Source organism: Equus asinus, chromosome 3, assembly GCF_041296235.1.
Source record: "Equus asinus isolate D_3611 breed Donkey chromosome 3, EquAss-T2T_v2, whole genome shotgun sequence".
NCBI lineage: Eukaryota > Metazoa > Chordata > Mammalia > Perissodactyla > Equidae > Equus > Equus asinus.
The window spans coordinates 28799751-28818724 of NC_091792.1; the positions used below are offsets into that span (position 1 = coordinate 28799751).

The 18974-nt window shown below is 35.9% G+C and overlaps 1 protein-coding gene across 15 annotated transcripts in view; it reads right to left on the bottom strand.

Annotated features, from left to right (window-relative positions):
- ELF2 (E74 like ETS transcription factor 2) overlaps nt 1-18974 on the bottom strand; it is a 100858-nt gene that overhangs the window by 57017 nt on the left and 24867 nt on the right. For 10 of the 15 annotated variants that reach the window (XM_070504760.1, XM_070504755.1, XM_070504764.1 and 7 more), the window contains exons 2-3: nt 13469-13556; nt 11962-12199 (exon numbers count right to left, since the gene is read on the bottom strand). The exons of 2 other annotated variants lie outside the window; for them this stretch is intronic. In XM_070504760.1, coding sequence (XP_070360861.1) covers nt 11962-12033 — 72 coding nt within the window. In that variant the 5' untranslated portion in view covers nt 12034-12199; nt 13469-13556. The remainder of the gene's footprint in view (nt 1-11961; nt 12200-13468; nt 13557-18974) is intronic. 3 more of the 15 variants (XM_070504761.1, XM_070504756.1, XM_070504758.1) reach the window with 1 other exon arrangement.

Here is an 18974-nt window from a genome sequence, read left to right on the forward strand (position 1 = left end):
AAAATAAAAAGTGTGCTTGCTATGTAAAGTTTTAAGACAAGTTCCCTAACCAAGATGTTCACAATACAGAAAAGAAAAACATAAACCCATCAGAAATGGACTAAATAACTATTGCATATCCATACAATGACTGACTATTCAGCATCAGTTAAAACTGGTTAAGGCAGACATCTTATGTATTGTCATGGAAAAAAATCCATGATACAAACAAGTGGGGGGGCGGGGGAAGGGTAACAGAACAATACTACTGTATGAGACCATTTACATAAATATTTATCTTACATATCCATTAAAAAGTCTGGAAAAATATATCTCAAACTATTAATAACCCAGTAAGAGAGAGGTGAGCAGATAAAGGGATTTCCGTTTTCTCAGTATGTCGGAGTTGTTTTTTACAATCATCCTGTACAACTAAGAAGAAAAATCAAAATAATTCTATTTTTTTATTTAAAAATAATAAATGGAACAGTAACAAAAAAATCTTAAAGCCAATAGGACTAATTTGAAAACTTTAAAAACAAATACCATTTGCATAATATAAAACTTGCTAGAGAATCTATCTCAACAGATAAAACAATTTTTAATTGACTTTACCTGGGTATATTTATATAAATAAAATGCACCTATTTTAAGTGTACAGTTCTATGGATTTTCAAAAATGTAGACATCCCTGTAACTACCATCACAATCAAGAAACAGGACATTTCCATCACCCCAAAAGGCTCCCTTGCACTCCCTATACCAGTCAAACCCTCACCACAACTACCACATACTCCCCTACCCACCCACCCAAACAGGTCTAGGCAACCACCAATCTGAGTTTCTAACCCCATAAATTTGCCTTTTCTAAAATTTCTTATATATGGAATCAACAATTTGTGCTTTTTTATGTCTGAGTTCTTTAAATTCACATAATATTGAAATTCATACATGTTGTTGCACATACAGGTATTCATTTCTTTTTATTGCTGAGAATTCCACTGTATGGATATATTAAATGTTTATCCATTCACTTGTCTTCTTAAGGTTGTAATGCTCCTATTAACGTCCCTGCTCTTCCCTTCCTTCCTTTCCGTTATATTCCATATTTACCTAGGAGTCAAATTACTAGAGCTTATGATAAACTGTACATTTTAAAAGGACTATCAAGTTATTTGCCAGAGTGGTTATATTATTTTACATTCCCACTAGCAGTGTGTCAGAGTTTCAGTTGCTCTACATCCTTTCCAACATGTGGTATCACTCTAATTTTCACCATTCTGTTTAAGTATTTAGTAGTATCTCCTTGTGGTTTTAATTTACCTTTTTCTGGAAGTCTAATAATATTGGACATTTTTATATGTGTTTATGGCCATTTATAATTATCTATTCACAAATCTTTTTCCCATTTTAATGGATTATCTCCAACTTATTCTTTTATATATTCTGAATATGTCATTTGTCAGTATATATAGCGCAAATATTTTTTTTCCAATCTTTGGTTTGCCTTCTCATTTTCTTAATGGAATTTTTTAAATAGTCAAAATTTTAAATTTAAATGAAGTTCAATTCATTTTTTTCTTTTAAAGTTCATGTTTTTTGTGTTTAATCTAAGAAATCATTGCCTATTTCAAGGTCAAGAAAATTCTCTCCTGTGTTTTCTTCTAGAAGTTTTTATAGTTTAAACATTCAATTCTGTCATCAATTGAGTTATTCATTGTGCAAGATGTGAGAAAGCACTGTAGTTCATTTATTTGCATATGGATATACAATTGTTCCACTATCGTTTGTTAAAAAGACTATCTTTTCTCTACTGAATTACATTAGCACCATTATTGAAAATCAATCAGCCTTATGTGGATCTATATTGTGTTCCACTGATCTACAGGTTTGTTGGTTTACCAATACCACACGGTCTCAATTACTGGAGCTTCAGAATAAGTCCATAAATCAGGTGTATAAGCCCTCTAACTTTCTTCTTAACCATAAGTCTTCCAAACCATAAATACGGTTATGTCTTTCCATTTATTCAGGTCTTCAATTTCTCTCAATAATATTTTTTTAGTTTTCTGTGTACAGATCTTTCACTTATTAAACTTATCCCTATGCTATTTTGATGCTCTGTTAAATAATATTGCTTTTAAAATTTCATTTTCCAATTGTATTTTGCTAGTATATATAAATACAATTGATTTGTACAGTCACCTGTTCTAAATTTATTAGTTCCAACAGTTGGGCAGATTTCTTAGCAATTTCTATGTGCACAACTGCATTATTTAGAAAATACAGTTTCATTCATTCTTTTCCAATCTGTGGGTCTTATTTTTCTTGCCCTGTAGCAATGCTGCCAGTGCAATGTTGAATAGAAGTGGTTAGAGCAGACATCTGTGCCTTGCTATCAACCTTAACAGGAAAACATTCAGTCTTACACCATTAAGTATAGTGTTAGCTGTGGGTTTTTCACAGGTGCACACATCAGGCTGAGGAAGGTGCCCTTTATTACTAGTTTAGGGAATCTGTATAATAAACAGGTGTTGAATTTTGGCAAATATGTTTTCTGTGGCTACTGATATGATCACATGATTTTTTTCCTTTTTGTTAATATGATGAATTACATTGATTGATTAAACCTACCTCCCTGGATGAAACCCCATTTGGGACATATGATCCTTTTTATATGCTGCTGGATTTGACTGCTAGTATTTTATTAAGAATGTTTGTTTCAGCAACAAATGTTGGAGAGGGTGCGGAGAAAAAGGAACCCTCATACACTACTGGTGGGAATGCAAACTGGTGCAGCCACTATGGAAAACAGTACGGAGATTCCTCAAAAAATTAAAAATAGAACTACCATACAATCCAGCCATCTCACTACTGGGTATTTATCCAAAGAGCTTGAAGTCAGCAATCCCAAAAGTCCTATGCACCCCAATGTTTATTGCAGCACTGTTTACAATAGCCAAGACGTGGAAGCAACCTAAGTGCCCAGCAACAGACGAATGGATAAAGAAGTTGTGATATATATATACAATGGAATACTACTCAGCTGCAAAACAGAACAAAATCATTCCATTTGCAATAACCTGGATGGACCTTGAGAGAATTATGTTAAGTGAAATAAGCCAGCGAGAGAAAGATAATCTGTGTATGACTCCACTCATATGAGGAATTTAAAATTATGGACTAAGAACAGTTTAGTGGATACCAGGGGAAAGGTGGGGTGGGGGGTGGGCACAAAGGGTGAAGTGGTGCACCTACAACATGACTGACAAACATTAATGTACAATTGAAATTTCACAAGATTGTAACCTATCAATAACCCCCCAAAAAAAACTGCAAAAAAAAAAAATGTTTGTTTCTATGTTTATGAAGGAAACTGGTTTGCAGTGTTCTTTTCCTACAATATCTATGTCTGGTCTTGGTATCGGTAATGCTGGCCTCATAAAATGAGTTAGGAAATGCTCCCTTGTCCTCTATTTCTGAAGTTGTGTAGGATTGGTATTATTTCTTCCCTAAATGCTTGGTAGATCATCAGTAAAGCCATTTAACCCTGGATTTTTCTTCGCAAAAAAGATTTTGATTAGGAATTCAATTTATTTAAAAGATAGAGGGCTGTTCACACTTTCTATTTCTTTTGGAATAACTTTCAAGGAATTTGTCCATTTCATCTAAGTTGTCAACCTTATTCACATAAAGTTGTTCATAACATTTAATATATATAGTAATATCTCTTTCATTTCTGATATCGGCAATTTTTCCTTTTTGCTGGGAAAGATTTGCCCTGAGCTAACATCTGTTGCCAATCCTCCACCTTTTTGTTTTTTCTTCCTCCCCAAAACCCCAGTACACAGTTGTATATTCTAGTTGTAAGTCCTTCTAGTTCTTCTATGTGAGCCGCTGCCACAGCATGGCTACTGACAGACAAGTGGTGTGGTTCCATGCCCAGGAACCAAACCTGGGCCACCAAAGCGGACTGTGCCAAACTTTAAACACTAGACCATCAGGGCTGGCTCAGTAATTTTTGCCTTCTGTTTTTTATTTTCTTGTGCAGTCTACTTAGAGATTTATCAATTTTATTAATCTTTTCAAAGGACCAGCTTCTGGTTTAATTTCCCTATTGTCCACTTTCTAGTTTACTGACTCTTTATTTTTATTATTTCCTCCCTTCTACTTAGTCTTTAATTTGCTTTTCATATTCCAGCTTGTTGAGGTGAAAGCTTAAATGATTGATTTCAGACTTTTCTCCTTTTCTTATACAGTCATGCATCACATAAGGTTTCAGTCAACAACAGACTGCATATACAACAGTGGCCCCATACGATTAGTAACACAGAACCTAGGTGTTAGTAGGCTATACCATCTAGGTTTTTCTAAGTACACTCTATGGTGTTCAACAATAACAAAATCACTTAACAATGCATTTCTCAGAATGCATCTGTCATTAGGCGATGCATGACTGTATAAGTTTTGAACCTATAATTTTTCCTCTAAGTTATGCTTTAGCTGCACCCCTCAAATTCTGACATACTGTTTTCACTTTCATTCAGTTTGAATATTTTCTAATTTCTCTTGTGATTTATTCTTTAACCCAAGGGTTAGATAAAGGCGAGCTGTTTAATATCCAAATATTTGTAGACTTTGCAAGTATCTTTTTGTTTTTAATTTCTGATATAATTCTGCCTTGGTCAGACAACTTTCTCTGTATGATTTCCATCCTTTTAAAATTGTTGAGGGGCCAGCCCGGTGGTGCAGCGATTAAGTTTGCACATTCCACTTTGGTGGCAACAGGTTCGCAGGTTCAGATCCTGGGTGTGGACCTATGCACCACTTGTCAAGCCATGCTGTGGCAGGCGTCCCATGTATAAAGTAGAGGAAGATGGGCACAGATGTTAGCTCAGGGCTAATCTTCCTCAAAAAAAAATAAATAAAATAAAATTGTTGAGACATATAGCCCAGCATATGATCTATCTTGGATCACTGTTCACGTGCATTTGAAATGAATGCATATTCTGGTGCTGTTAGAGTGTTCCATAAATCTCCGTTAGGTGAAGCTGGTTGATAATGTTGTTCAAGGCTACTATCTCCTCAACGATTTTCTGTCTAATTGTTCTACTAACTACTGAGAGAGGAATGCTGCAGTCTCCAACTAGTACTGTGGATTTATCTATTTCTCCTTTCAGTGCTGTAAGTTTACACTTCATATGTTTTGAAGTTATAATATTGAGTATACACATTTAGGGCTGTTAAGTCTTCTTGACAAAACAGTCCTTTTGTCCTTTATGAAATGTCTATCTTCATCCCTGGTAATACTCTTGTCCTAAAACCACTTCAGCCTTTCTTTGACTAATGTTTGCATGGTATATCTACTTCCACACTTTTAAACTATGTTGTTAAACTTAAAATGAATTTTTTGTATGAAACATAAAAAGGTTTGGCTTTTTTTAACACAATTTGATAATATCTGAATATTAATTAGACTGTTTCAAATATTTCCATTTAATATTATCAATAAAACAGGGTTTAAATCTACTATCCTACTCTTTCTTCATTGTTTCATTTATTTATTTACTTGTGGGGTTTTGTTTTTGTTTTGTTTTTGTTTTTTTGCTGAGGAAGATTTGCCCTGAGCTAACATCTGTGCCCACCTTCCTCTATTTGTTTTTTAAGTATGTGGACCACCAGCACAGCATGGCCACTAACAGAGTGGTGTAGGTCCACACCCAGGAACCGAACCCAGGCCACCAAAGTGGAGTGCACTGAACTTAACCACTAGGCCACTTGGGCCTGGCCCTTCTCTGTCTTCTTTTGAATTGACTACATTTTAATATTCATTTTAATTCAAATACTGGCTTATTATCTATACCTCTTTGCTTTGTTTTTTAGTGGTTCTCTAGATTTTACAATATGCTTTTTAACTTACCACAGTTTTCCTACAAACAGTGTTACCTTATGTCTAAGGTAAAAAGCTTACAACAGCATTTTTCCAATTCCCTCCTCTCATCCTTTGCTCTATTATTGTCATACATTTACTTCTTCACATTGTAAACTCCACGATACATTATTATTTCTGTTTTAAACAATTATCTTTTTAAAAAGTTAAAAACTGATTTTTAGAAGTATTTTACACTTACCCATACATTAACCAGTGCTTTTCATTCCTTTATGTAGATCTAAGTCTCCATTTGGTATCGCTTACCTTCTCCCTAAAGAATATCTTTTATTTTTAACATTTCCTTATAAGGCTGCTGGTGATAAATTCTCTCAGCTTTTATTGGTCTGAAAAAAAGCTTCATTTTGAAGGACACTTTCACTGGATATATAATTATAGGTTGTTTTAGTCTTTCAGCATTTTAAAGAACTCATTATCTTCTGACTTGCATAGTTTCAGTCAAAATGTCTGTAGATATTATCTTTGTTGTTCTGTATGTAATGAATTTTCTTCTCTGGATGCTTTTAAGATTTTCTTTCTGATATTGGCTTTCAGCAATTTTATTATGATGTGCCTCAGTGTCTATTTGCTCTCTGCTTTATCTTCCTTGGGGTTTAAGATTCTCTGATCAGAGCCAGCCTGGTGGCACAGCGTTAAATTTGCATGGTCTGCTTCAGCAGTCCAGGGTTCGCCAGTTCGGATCCCGGATGCGGACATGGCACCACTTGGCAAGCCATGCCATGGTAGGCGTCCCACACATAAAGTAGAGGAAGATGGACACGGATATTAGCTCAGGGCCAGTCTTCCTCAGCAAAAAGAGGAGGATTGGCAGCAGATGTTAGCTCAGGGCTAATCTTCCTCAAAAAAAAAAAAAAGATTTTCTGATCTATGGGTTTATACTTTTCAGTAAACTTGAAAAATTTTATGGCCATTTCTTCATTTTTTTTTCTGTTCTCCTCCTCTCCTTCCATTTTGGGACTCAGATTACAAGTATGTTAGACAACTTGATATTGTCCCACAGGCAACCTAATCTTTTTTTTTTTCCAGTTTTTTCCTCTGTGCTTCATAACGTAGTTTCTATTGCTTTCTTCAAATTCACTAGTTTTTTTTTTTTAAGATTTTATTTTTCCTTTTTTCTACCAAAGTCCCCCGGTACATAGTTGTGGGTCCTTCTAGTTGTGGCATGTGGGATGCTGCCTCAGCATGGCTTGAAGAGCTGTGCCATGTCCGCACCCAGGATTCGAACCGGTAAAACCCTGGGCCGCTGAAGCAGAGCGCGTGAACTTAACCACTCAGCCATGGGGCCGGCCCCCAAATTCACTGGTCTTTTCTTCTGTAGTACCTAATCTATTTTTAATCCTATCCAGTAAATTCTCCTTTTCAGACAGTATATATTCATTTCTGGAAGTTTCTTTTGGTTCTTTTATGTCAATTATGCCTCTCGTTTGAGGTTCGTGTTTTCTTTCAACTTCTTGAGCATACTTATAACAGCTGTTTTGAAGTCTTATCTGCTAATTTCATCATCTCTGTCGTTTGTGTTTGTTTTCATTGACAGTTTTTTCCTCAAAATTATAGGTTACATTATTGCTGCTTCTTTGCATTTAATATTGTTAGGTGCTGGACATGTAAAATTTTACATTGTTGGGTGGTGCAATGTGTTCTCTTATTTTAATAATGTTTACTATGACAGATAATTAAGTTACTTATGGATCAACTTTCAAGGCCTGTTTTTAAACCTTTTTAGGGCAAGTTGGGACTACCCTTTATTCTAGCGCTAGTTTAGCGCTACTGTAAAGCATGACCCTTCTGGAGTCTCTAACGGATGCCTGAACATTTAACAAGGACCCTCCAATCTAACTGGCTGGAACTCTAATCTCCCAGCCCTAAGTGAACTCTAAATTACTGAGTTTACACCTTTCTGATCATTCTTTGACTGGCTTCACGGAGTTGCATACCACACCTAAGCAGCTCATTCAGCTAAAGACTAGGGGACCCTGAAGCAGAGTTCTAATAACCTTCCTCTGGGCAGCTTCTTCCTCTCAGATACTCTGCTCCTCAAATTAGTTGCATTAGCCTCTCCCAATTCCCAATTTTGTTTCCTCAATTCAGTGAGACTGTTACACTCTGCTTAGGTTCCTCCTTCTCACACTGTGGTCTAGAAAGTGGCTCAAAGCAATAAGCCAGTGCAATCATAGAGTTCTCTTCTCTCAGGAAGCATGATCCTGCGCTGCTTGTTGTCCACTTGTCTTTGTCCATTCAGGTTGCTATAACAAAATACCACAAACTGGGTGGCTTATAAACAGCAGGAATTTATTGCTCACAGTTCTGGATGCTGGAAGTCCAAGATCAGAGTGCCAGCAGGACTTGGTGAGAGCCCTCTTCTGGGTCACAGACTTCTTGTTGTAGCCTCACATGGCAGAAGGGGCAAGAGATCTCTCTGGAGACTTTATCAGAGCACTAATCCCATTCATAAAGGTTTCTCTCTCATGACCTAAGTGCATGCCCAAAGGCCCTACCACCTAATACTATCATCTTCGGGAGTTAGGGTTCAACATATGAATTTTGGAGGGACACAAACATTCAGACAGAGCACCAATGTTTCAAAACTGTGGTTTCCTATGTTTTGCTCATTTTCCTAATTGTTTATTGTAGGAATATAAGTCTGGTCTCAGTTATTCCATCACAATCTGAAGTGGAAGAACTCCCAATCTTGTTTGCCTGAAAGCAGATGCCCTCTAAAACTTGTACTCACTGTGTTTTTAAAAATATATTTAAATCCCTTTTCTATTTCTTCTGGATTAATTCTCCATTTCTATGAGACCTACCTGCTATGCATTTCCTTTTCAAAAACTGCTCTGGCTATTCATGAATATACAATCTTTAGGTTCATATAATCAATTTCTCCTAAACTTACTCTACTATTTGATAGAGATGGAATTAAATATATAGATTAACTGGGGAAAACTGACATCCTCCACAATATTGACTCTTCTCATCTCTGGAATCCAATTACAAACTATATCTCTTTATTTACTACAGTCTTCCTTCACGTACATCAGTATCATTAATTAATTTTCTTCAAACAAATCCCATATATCTTCTACATTTATTCCTCAACATTTATTTTTTGTTGTTAATTTTCTGAAAGGGATCTTATTTTCCATAATCTCTTCTAACTAATTACAGTCCTTACAAAAGCTAGCTAGTTATTTTTTATGTCAATTTTGTACCCACCAAACTCACTTTTATTAGTTCTAATGGGTTTTCAGCAGATTCCCTCTGGTTTTCCCAGGTGGAGAATCACATTATCTGCATAAAATAATTAGGTCTCCCTTATAATATTTATATATTTTTTCATTATCTTGCTTAATGGTAGGAAAATATTAAATAATAGTAACGATAGTGCCCACACTTGTCTTCTTTCCAATGTTAAAGGAAATACTCCAGTACTTCACCACTAAACAGAATTCTGGCTGTTCATTTGTAACAGTTATTTTTTTATAATGTTAAGGACCAAATATACATTTATATTTATATTATTAAGAGTTTTTATCAGGAATGGATATTGAATTTCATAGAATCCCATTTTATCAAGTATTTTATCACTTCTAACATATCATACGTCACATATATTAGTAGGAATATATATAATATTAATGATTTTCTTCAAATTGAATTATCCTTGTATATCTAAATCCTATTTGGTAATTGGATTTTTTAAGATATGATTGCACTTTCTGTATTTATTACTGTTTCTTTATGATTTTTGCATCTACACTCACTAGTAAGATTGTAGTTTACATTTTTGGTATCTTTGTCAGAAATACAATTATCCTAATTTTATGAAATATATTACTTTTATAAACAGGAATAAAGTTACAAAAAATAAACCCTGAAAATTATTAATAACTTTCCAAATGCCCACCACTTTTTAAACATTTATTTTTTCTTCAGATTCTGGAACTTTGATTATAAAATCTTGACAGGTCATTTTGTCACCCTACCCTCCTATCTATTTTAGAGTATAGATATTATTGTGTGTGTGTGTATACATATGTATACGAATATATATATGTATATATGTGTATGTGTGTGTATGAAACACATTCCTGCAAAGTTTCTTGTAAGACAAAACTCTATCCTTCAAATACCACTTTCCCCAAAACTCTCTTGGTAAAATTAGAAGATATTTCAGATACAACGTTTCTATGGTCCAATCCTTCACTTTCTTTAGGTATAAACTAAAATGCCACCTCTTCAGAGAAGCCTTCTCTGACCACCCTAATTAAAATACCCCCTGCCACCTCTCCAGCCATCTCTAGCCCAATTTATTCTTCAACAGTCATTCTGAAACACTTTATCCTCAGTGCCCAAAAAAGTATCCGACACTAGGTAAATGGTTAATTTATATTTGTTGGCGGAACAAATGAATGAAAGTAAGTGGGCACCTACATAGTATAATCTGAAGGAAAAATTCCCCAAGAATAGTTTCTCCAACTCTGGTGCCACGTTACCTAAATGCCTGTGACCACCCTATAAGGGTACCACATAAATCATTAGTTAATAGTGCCTTGGTAAAATGATTTCATTTATCAGATTCTTTCTTCCATAATAATCAGTTCTCCAGGCCATGAACACCTGGAGTTCCACATAAAGGAAGAAAAATATAAGGAGTCTTCCAGAAACAAACTGTCTTACTCTTTTTCCCATATTAACAGTACCCAATCAGCACAAAGTAAATATATTCTGCGTATAGTTCTTGGCGGCTCCTCTCACAGGGTTAACACCAACAGAGTAAAACTATAGACTAAAGAGAAAGCACTTAACGTAGAAGCAATAATTGGTCTGGGTGATGCAGGAGGAGATGGAAGTCCCATGAGTCCCTGACCTCTTTGGTGAATCATACCTGGAAGTGATCACTCAGAAAGAGAATCTTCAAGGAAGAAGTAGAAATTGATTATGACAGTAAAGTATGTTCTGTAGCTGTGGCTTCTCTTAAAGGACTTTGAACCAGTTTTAGATTCAATTATGACAGGAACATTTGAGTTACCAAGTCCACTGAGAACAAAGGAAAAGGAGTACCTTCAACTTTATCCTCTTTCCACTGAATCTGTCCATAGCTATCCTGGAAGACTGAGCAGACACCAAGCAAGACAGAAAAAGAACACAGACTCCAGAACACATGGCCTGATGTTTTAACTTGTTTCTCAGTCATGTCTCCCACTATACCACTATAACAGCAGCATCTTTCACAGAATACAGAGAAAACAGATTTTTCAATACAGTAAACTCTCCATTTTCCCACCTTATCTCTGACCAAGTATCTGTCCCTTATTGTCAGAGCATTATTACATTTTAATTTAGATCCTTCCCAATATTCAGTCTTTACTGAATGGTGGGAACAGAAGCCAGGTCCTGGAAGTGTATATATTTCTGGTACTGTTATTTTTCTATATTCTCATCTCTTATTCTTTAAAATTATCAATAATAAGAAAATAACCAAATATGCTAATGATGCAAAATTCTACACGTATAAAATTTCAAAACATGAATTTGTTTTCTGATTTACAGATTATCTAAATTCTTAAGTGTATATATTGGTTTAAAATATGATGGATTTCCACACTAATTAGATATAACAGAATAACCAAAAAATAAAGATGACAACTAAAGGAGACACAAAATTCTAATTTAAGATGCATCTAATTTAGGTATTCAGGTACAGTATATACCTATATACTCTATAATCCAAAACAATGGATTTTATCAGGAATTTAAAACTCTCTCTCAACTAATACTACAGTTTCTTTCTTTCAATTTTTTACTCCCAATTCACTCTACGATATGCATGTTCCAACAACTGAGGTGAGCCTGGCAGGACTTTCCTCAACCTTCTATTACCTAAATTATATGAGGACACATGACATATACATGTACAATTTCGTGCATTGTACATTTCTACTCTCAACTACCTACTTTCCATTAATTTCAAAATCAGTTCATGCATTGATTTCTATAAACAAAACAGAAATGTAATACATTGGGTGCCTAACCTCTTCATTTTCTACTCCATTGCTGGAAAGCTCCAAAATAGAACCTCCACTGTCAACCACTGCTGATGCCATTGTTTATTCCCTGAGGAAGCTTCAAACTCTATTAATCAATGTAATTAAAAGTTCATGGATGACTGCCAGTATTACAGCTTTGCATTATCATTTTTAAAAGTCAGTAGAGATGGAGTGGAGTAGATATCCAGAAATCCAGTCTTCTACAGATGATTAACCAGAGAGCCTAAAAAGAGGAAGAATTTGAAAAGTTATTAAAAATATACAGGAAGGATATAAAGCACAACCTATTTTGCAATCTAATTTTTAACATTTTTGTAAATTAAGAGAAAGGAGACAGGCTTACACAGCCCTCTCAAATGAGGGCAGTAACCAGCATTCTACTTCTCAGAGTTGTCAACTTCTAGAATATATTGAAATAATGTCTTACCAAGCTACTGCACATAGGTAACATTATGATATTTACATTCTAAGACATAAAATGTTATAACTTTCTCCCTTTATGAAGATGTACTTTTATTCCTGCAATATTTTGGTAGAAATTTTTAAAATCTTTAATGCCCTGCACACATAAAATGTGCCAGACTGAGATAACTTCTAAAATTATTTGCCTATTTAACAAATTAAATGATTTATTGGTTTGTAAATATTTCATTCTTCTTCTTTGGCTCATTTGATTTGTTTACTTGAATAATATAATTAGAACTGTCTTTTGCTTATGGTAGCAATCTCATTTTGTGTTCACATTTTGAGTACTTTACAAGGAGTGTAAAACAGATTAATCTGAGTTGCTTATAATTTCAAATAGAGTGGTTTGAAAATAAGGTAACGAAATCACTTGGAATACCTTTAATATTACTTTATCATTCTCTTAATAATTCTTTTGCTATTGGTTCAAAATGCAATATAGCAAATGGCTTCAAGTAAACATAATTCAAGCTTTTTCTGCCCCTAGTAAAGATGAATGCCAGTACATGCATCATCTAGATTTATGCACTAGACTATTCCTAAAAAGTTACATTTTATTGGATTTTGTGTATTTAAATTTTTCATAGAGACATTAGAGATTTATTCTTAGAATTTTTTTCATATAAAAATTAAAGAATGCAGAAAAACTGAGCATATTTAAAGAGGAAAGAATATAAATTTCAAATAAATCATTCCATTAATATTATGCCCTATATTGACTACCGGTACCACACAGATATAGAAAAAAAATAATAACTTCCATAACCTTCTACAATAAAAAGAAATGCCTGAAAATAAGGAGAAACTTCACCTCACTATGTAAGACTAATTCAGTACTATTAGTCTCTGTTTTGATCTTATCGAGAGAAAATGGAATAGGAAATATTTGTATCTTAAAAATAAAAATTAAGAAAAATCCACAGTCCCATCACACTAAAGCTCCCTATTATCATATAAGCTAATGACTATTTTCAATTACTGTTTTCTAAACATATTGATAATAACAGCAGAAATAAATTTTACTTACAATTTGAATGTTAAGTAGTCTAAGCATCCTTCACTCTTTTCACAACTTGGCAAGAGCTAAAATATAAACCAGCAGTTCTTTGGAACTACTAGTGGGGGGGAGGGAAAGACAGTATTAATATAATTCTATTAAAAAATATTTTGCCCAAAATAGGTGTGATTCAGACAGTATGTACTTATTAAAACAAGCCATCTCCAAAGCCTAATGACACACACTATACAATGAACATAATAAAGAAATAATTTCTAGGCTTTGGAAGAATCAAAAGTTTTTATCAAACAAAATTTTAAGTCACCACTAAATAACAATTATTGAGTAGGGGCAGATCCAACACACACAGCCTATGCCCCATAATATGAGCCGTATTTCAATCCACCAACAGGATTTTAACAAGTGCTTGCAGGTATAACCCCAGATCCCCAGGAGTATAAAATCAAGGTTTAAAAGATTAACCCAAAAAACTATAAAACAATGTTAACAATATAGTATTGCTTATTAAGTCATTTTCTTGCTCTCACGCTCAAACTTAGCATCCATACACATCCCAAGCCTCCTCAAATAGCCCTCCTCCTTTCAAAGGCTAATCTGTTGATCTATGCACTGGATCTCAGGCCTCCCTCCATCTATTATTCCCTCTTCTTCCTTAACCTTCTCTTACTTAACATTGGGTCTCTTCCCTCAACATCTAAATATTTACAAGCCTCTCTCATCTTATACACGGGAAAGTCTTCCTCCATGACCCTGCATACCCCTCTAGCTACTGTTCTAGTTCCTTCCTTTCCCAGATAAGGTTCTAGAAAAACAATCTTCTATATTCTGTCTCCACTTCCTAATTTCTCAGGTATTCCTCCTTCTATGGAAGTTTGGCATCCGTCACCACCAATTGACATTTTTACTGAATTCTGGTTGTCAAATCCAATGGATACATTTCTGTCTTCATAGAACTTAATGTCTCTGAAGCACTTGACACTGTTGATCATTCCCTCCTTAAACTCTATCTTGAATTTATCTTCTGCAACTCTGGCTACTCCTTTTCAGTTCCCTCTTGCAGGCCCACCCCTCTTTTCAAAGGGCTTGAGGCAAGAGTACAAATGGAAGCCCACATACTATAAGCCTAAATATTTTAAAGCTATAAATGAAGCTAACAAGCTGTTAAATTATATTCTATCCCTCTATGTTGACACACACACTTTTATAACTACCTTAAAGGAGATTTCTGATTTGGGATTCTCAGACTCCTTTAAGTTTTATGGGGGTCTGGGAGGACCATGTCCCCTCCCCTGGCCTGCAGCCTGTCCCTTTTTCTCTTCCCACCTTTGGCTCTATGCCATACTACAAGGAGCCTCATACACATACATGTGGACATCCCAGCCCACACGTCCCAGCTGTGGCCACATGCCTGCAAATAGCTGCTCCCTGGCCATCCCTTAGGCCTGGCCCATAAATGTAGTACAGTCAAGAGCGGAAAGAATCAGGGAAGAAGCCTGTGAGAGGCAACATGGGCAGAGAATTCTGGGGTTCAAATACTCAGTGCTTGATCTAGAAATATGTACCAGATGGACTAATTCCCTTGGCTTCCAAAAATGCTCATCCTATCAAGAGGAGTGGAGGTGGAGGAAGGCCAGATGAGGACCTCTAAAGCACAAGGCCCAGAGCAGGGTTCCCACTTGGCAAAGTTTAAGGACAGTACTACTCTGTGGTCAACCTTACATGTAGGTGTTTCCAGGATCCCATCCCAGTCCTCTTCTGACTCTTTACACTCTCTCTAAACTATCTCATGTACTTCCATGGCTTCACTCAAATCTCTCTTCCAGTCTAAATCATTTTATGGGGTCCAGTTTGTCTACTAGACACTTCCTTGCCTCTACTTCTTTGTGAAATTAAATAGAGTACAAATAAATGGTAAGCATCTATTCCAGGGTATTCCAGGCACTCCATTATTAATTCAGTCATACAACAAATATTAACTGAGCACCTAGTATCTGCTAGCACAGTTTTCAGTGGCAGAGGTAAAGCAGTGAATAAAGCAAAAGTTCTTGTCCTTATAGATCTTAAATTCCAGTGAGGAAAGATGAAAATAGGCAAAATATGTATAGCACAAATCTAGCTGGTGATAAAAGCTAAGGAAACAAATGAATCAAAGGGAGAAAAGAATTTGTCAGGGAAGAGGGCTGCAATTCCAAGTTGAATGGACAAAGAAGACTCAGTGAAAAAGTGACATATTAGTAAAGACCTGAAAGTAGGAGTGAACTGCGTCAACAACTGGGGGAAGAGGGTTTAGCCAAAGGAAAGAGAAAATTCAAGACCTTCAAGAGGGAGTACACCTGACTAGTTCAAAGATCAGCAAAGAGGCCAATATGGCTGGAGTGAAGCGAGCAACAGGAAGAAAGAATAGAAAATGATGACAAAGAGGTAAGGGGAGGGAGCCATGTAGACCCTCTGTGAGGACTCTGACTTACTCGAGGGAGAAAGAGGGTTTATGCAGAAAGATGACCTGATTATTAAGGGGATCATTCAGATGCTGGTGTGAGAACAGACAAGGGGACAAGCACAGAAGCAGGGAGATCAGTTAAGAAGTTACTATAATGATTAGGTGAGAAATGATAGTGGCTAGGACCAGAGTGATAGGTTCTGGTGAAAGTGAAAAATGGTCAACTTTTAGATATACTTTGAAGATAAAATAGACAAGATTTGCAGCAAATTGGATGTGGGGTGTGAGAGACACAGAAGAGTCAAGAATGAATCCAAAGATATCACTCAGAGCACCTGGAACAGCCATTAAATATGATAGTGAAAAATGTGGGAGAAGTCCAACATGTTTCAAGCTAAACTCATTTTTTTCTCTGCTGCCTCCCTAAAAGTATTACCTCTCCTATCGTGGTCAGCTCAGTAAGCTACCCAGCACCCACACAAGTTGCCTAAAGAAGAGATCCTGAAGTCATCGCGGCTCCTTTCCATCAACACCATCACACTCTCTAATCTCACATCCTCTGCCCTAGTTGGGTTTCCTTATTATCATTTTTCTAAACTGTTGTAATAGCCTCAGAACTTGCCTCTTTGCCACTAATCTTCCCTCCCTTCCAGTCCATCTACTGCAATATCAGGGTGATCCAAGATTGAATAATGTCACACCCCTCTCAAAATTCTTTAATACTTCCTCATCACCTGCAGGATGAAATCTCAACCTCTTTGCAAGCATCCTGATTTAGCAGGAACAAGCAAGGGGTCTAGGTCTATTTCTCAGAAGTGATGAAATGTTCAATCTGATATGCTCAGGTATGGGAATCACAAATCTAATCTATGTTCACTTGTCCAGCCTCATCTTCCTTTACTCCCTCCATCTAACTTTATACCACCGTTGTTTGTAGCTCTCTATATTCTTTATTATTTATTTTTTTTAAGACTGGCACCTGAGCTAACACCTGTTGCCAATCATTTTTTTTTCCTTCTTCTCCCCAAAGTCCCCCAGTGTATATTCTAGTTGTAGGTCCTTCTAGTTCTGCTATGTGGGACGCCACCTTGGCATGGTTTGATGAGTGGTGCTAGGCCCGCGTCCAGGATCCAAACTGGTGAAACCTCGGGCTATTGGAGCGAAGCACGCAAACTTAACCACTCGGCCATGGGGCCAGCCCCTGTAGTTCTCTATATTCTTCTCTCTCTTGTCTTGAATATCCTTCGCTTGCTTGCCCATTTGGCCAATTCCTAGCTGTCTTACAGGTCAATTATATACACACTCACCTTTTTTCAAACAGCTTTATTGAGATGCAATTAATATATCATACAGTTCACCTACTTAAAGTATATAATTCAATGGTTCTCAGTATATGCACAAAGTTGTGCAATCATCACCACAATCTAATTCTAGAACATTTTCTGCACTCCTCCCAAAAATCCCATGTCCATTAGCAGTCACCTCTCATCCTTCCCCAACCCCTAGTCCCTGGAACCAATCATCTGCTTTCTATCTCTAGAGATCTGTTTGTTCTGGCCATTTCATATAAACAGAACTATATAATTCTACAGTCTACATAGTGGACTTTTGTGACAGGTTTCTTTCACTTAGTATAATGTTTTCAATATTCATCTACGTGTAACATGTATTAGTATTTCATTTCTTTTTATTGCTGAATAATATTCCATTGCATAGCTATATCACATTTTATTTATCCATTTATCAGTTATGCAAATTTTGGTTGTTTCCACTTTTTGACTATTGTGAATAATGCTATGAAAATTCACATTCAAGTTTTTGCATGGACATATGTTTTCATTTCTCTTGGGTATCTATCTAGGAGTGGAATTGCTGAAACATACAGTAACTCTATGTTTAACATTTTGAGAAAACACCAAACTGTTTTCCAAAGTAGCTACATCATTTTACATTTGCATCACCAGTGTATAAATGTTCTAATTTCTCCACATCTCCACCAACAAATGTTGTAGGTAATCTGTATACAGCAATAGATAATTAATACATCATCTTGGTAGATGCAATAAAAAAGCAATTAATAAGATTTTTATAGTTTAAAAAAATGCAGCCAAGACTCAACAACAAAATATTTAAAACTATCCCCCTGGTACTGGGAACAGAACAAATATACAAACCATTACCACTTCAATTCAACACCTCACTGGCAATCCTAATTAGCAGAGTTTGATACGAAAAAATTAAAAGACATAAGAAATGGAAAAGAAGAAATGAGGCTATCATTGTTTGCAGATGATAAGACTATCTACATAGAAAATCCAAAAGAATCTTCAAATATTAGAATAAGAGGGTTTGCAAGGTGTGTGGGTACAGATTAATATGTAAAAATCAACTTTTTCTATATACCAGAGACAAACAGAAAATATAATTTTTTAAAAGGATATCATTTACAAATACCACAAAAGGGGCCAGCTCCGTGGCCGAGTGGTTAAGTTCGCGCGCTCCGCTGCGGCGGCCCAGGGTTCGGATCCTGGGCGTGGACATGGCACTGCTCGTCAGGCCACGTTGAGGCGGCGTCCCATGAGCCACAACTAGAAGGACCTGCAACTAGGATATGCAACTGTGTGCGGGGGTTCCGGGGGAGGGGAGTTGGGGAGATAAAGCAGAAAAAAAAAAAACCACGATTGGCAACAGTTGTTAACTCAGGTGCCAATCTTTAAAAAAAAAAAACACACAAAAACTATAAGATACCTAAGACCCAATCTAACAAAAGACACACAAAGACCTCTATGGAGAAAATCATAAAACTGGCTGAAAGGAATTAAGGAAGTCTTATTTATATGGACATACCATTTTCATGGATAGGAAAGCTCAATATCTTAAAGATGTCAGTTCTCACCAAACTCATCTAACACATTCAATATATTTCCAGTGAAAAATTCCAAGAGGCTTTTACAAAAAATTTGACAAAGACAGTAAAAAATAGATGTATATAAAAGAGCAAAGGGCAAAAGTTAGCCAAGACCCTCCTGAAGAATTGCCCTACCTAGTCTACAATAATTAGGCCTAAATAATGGT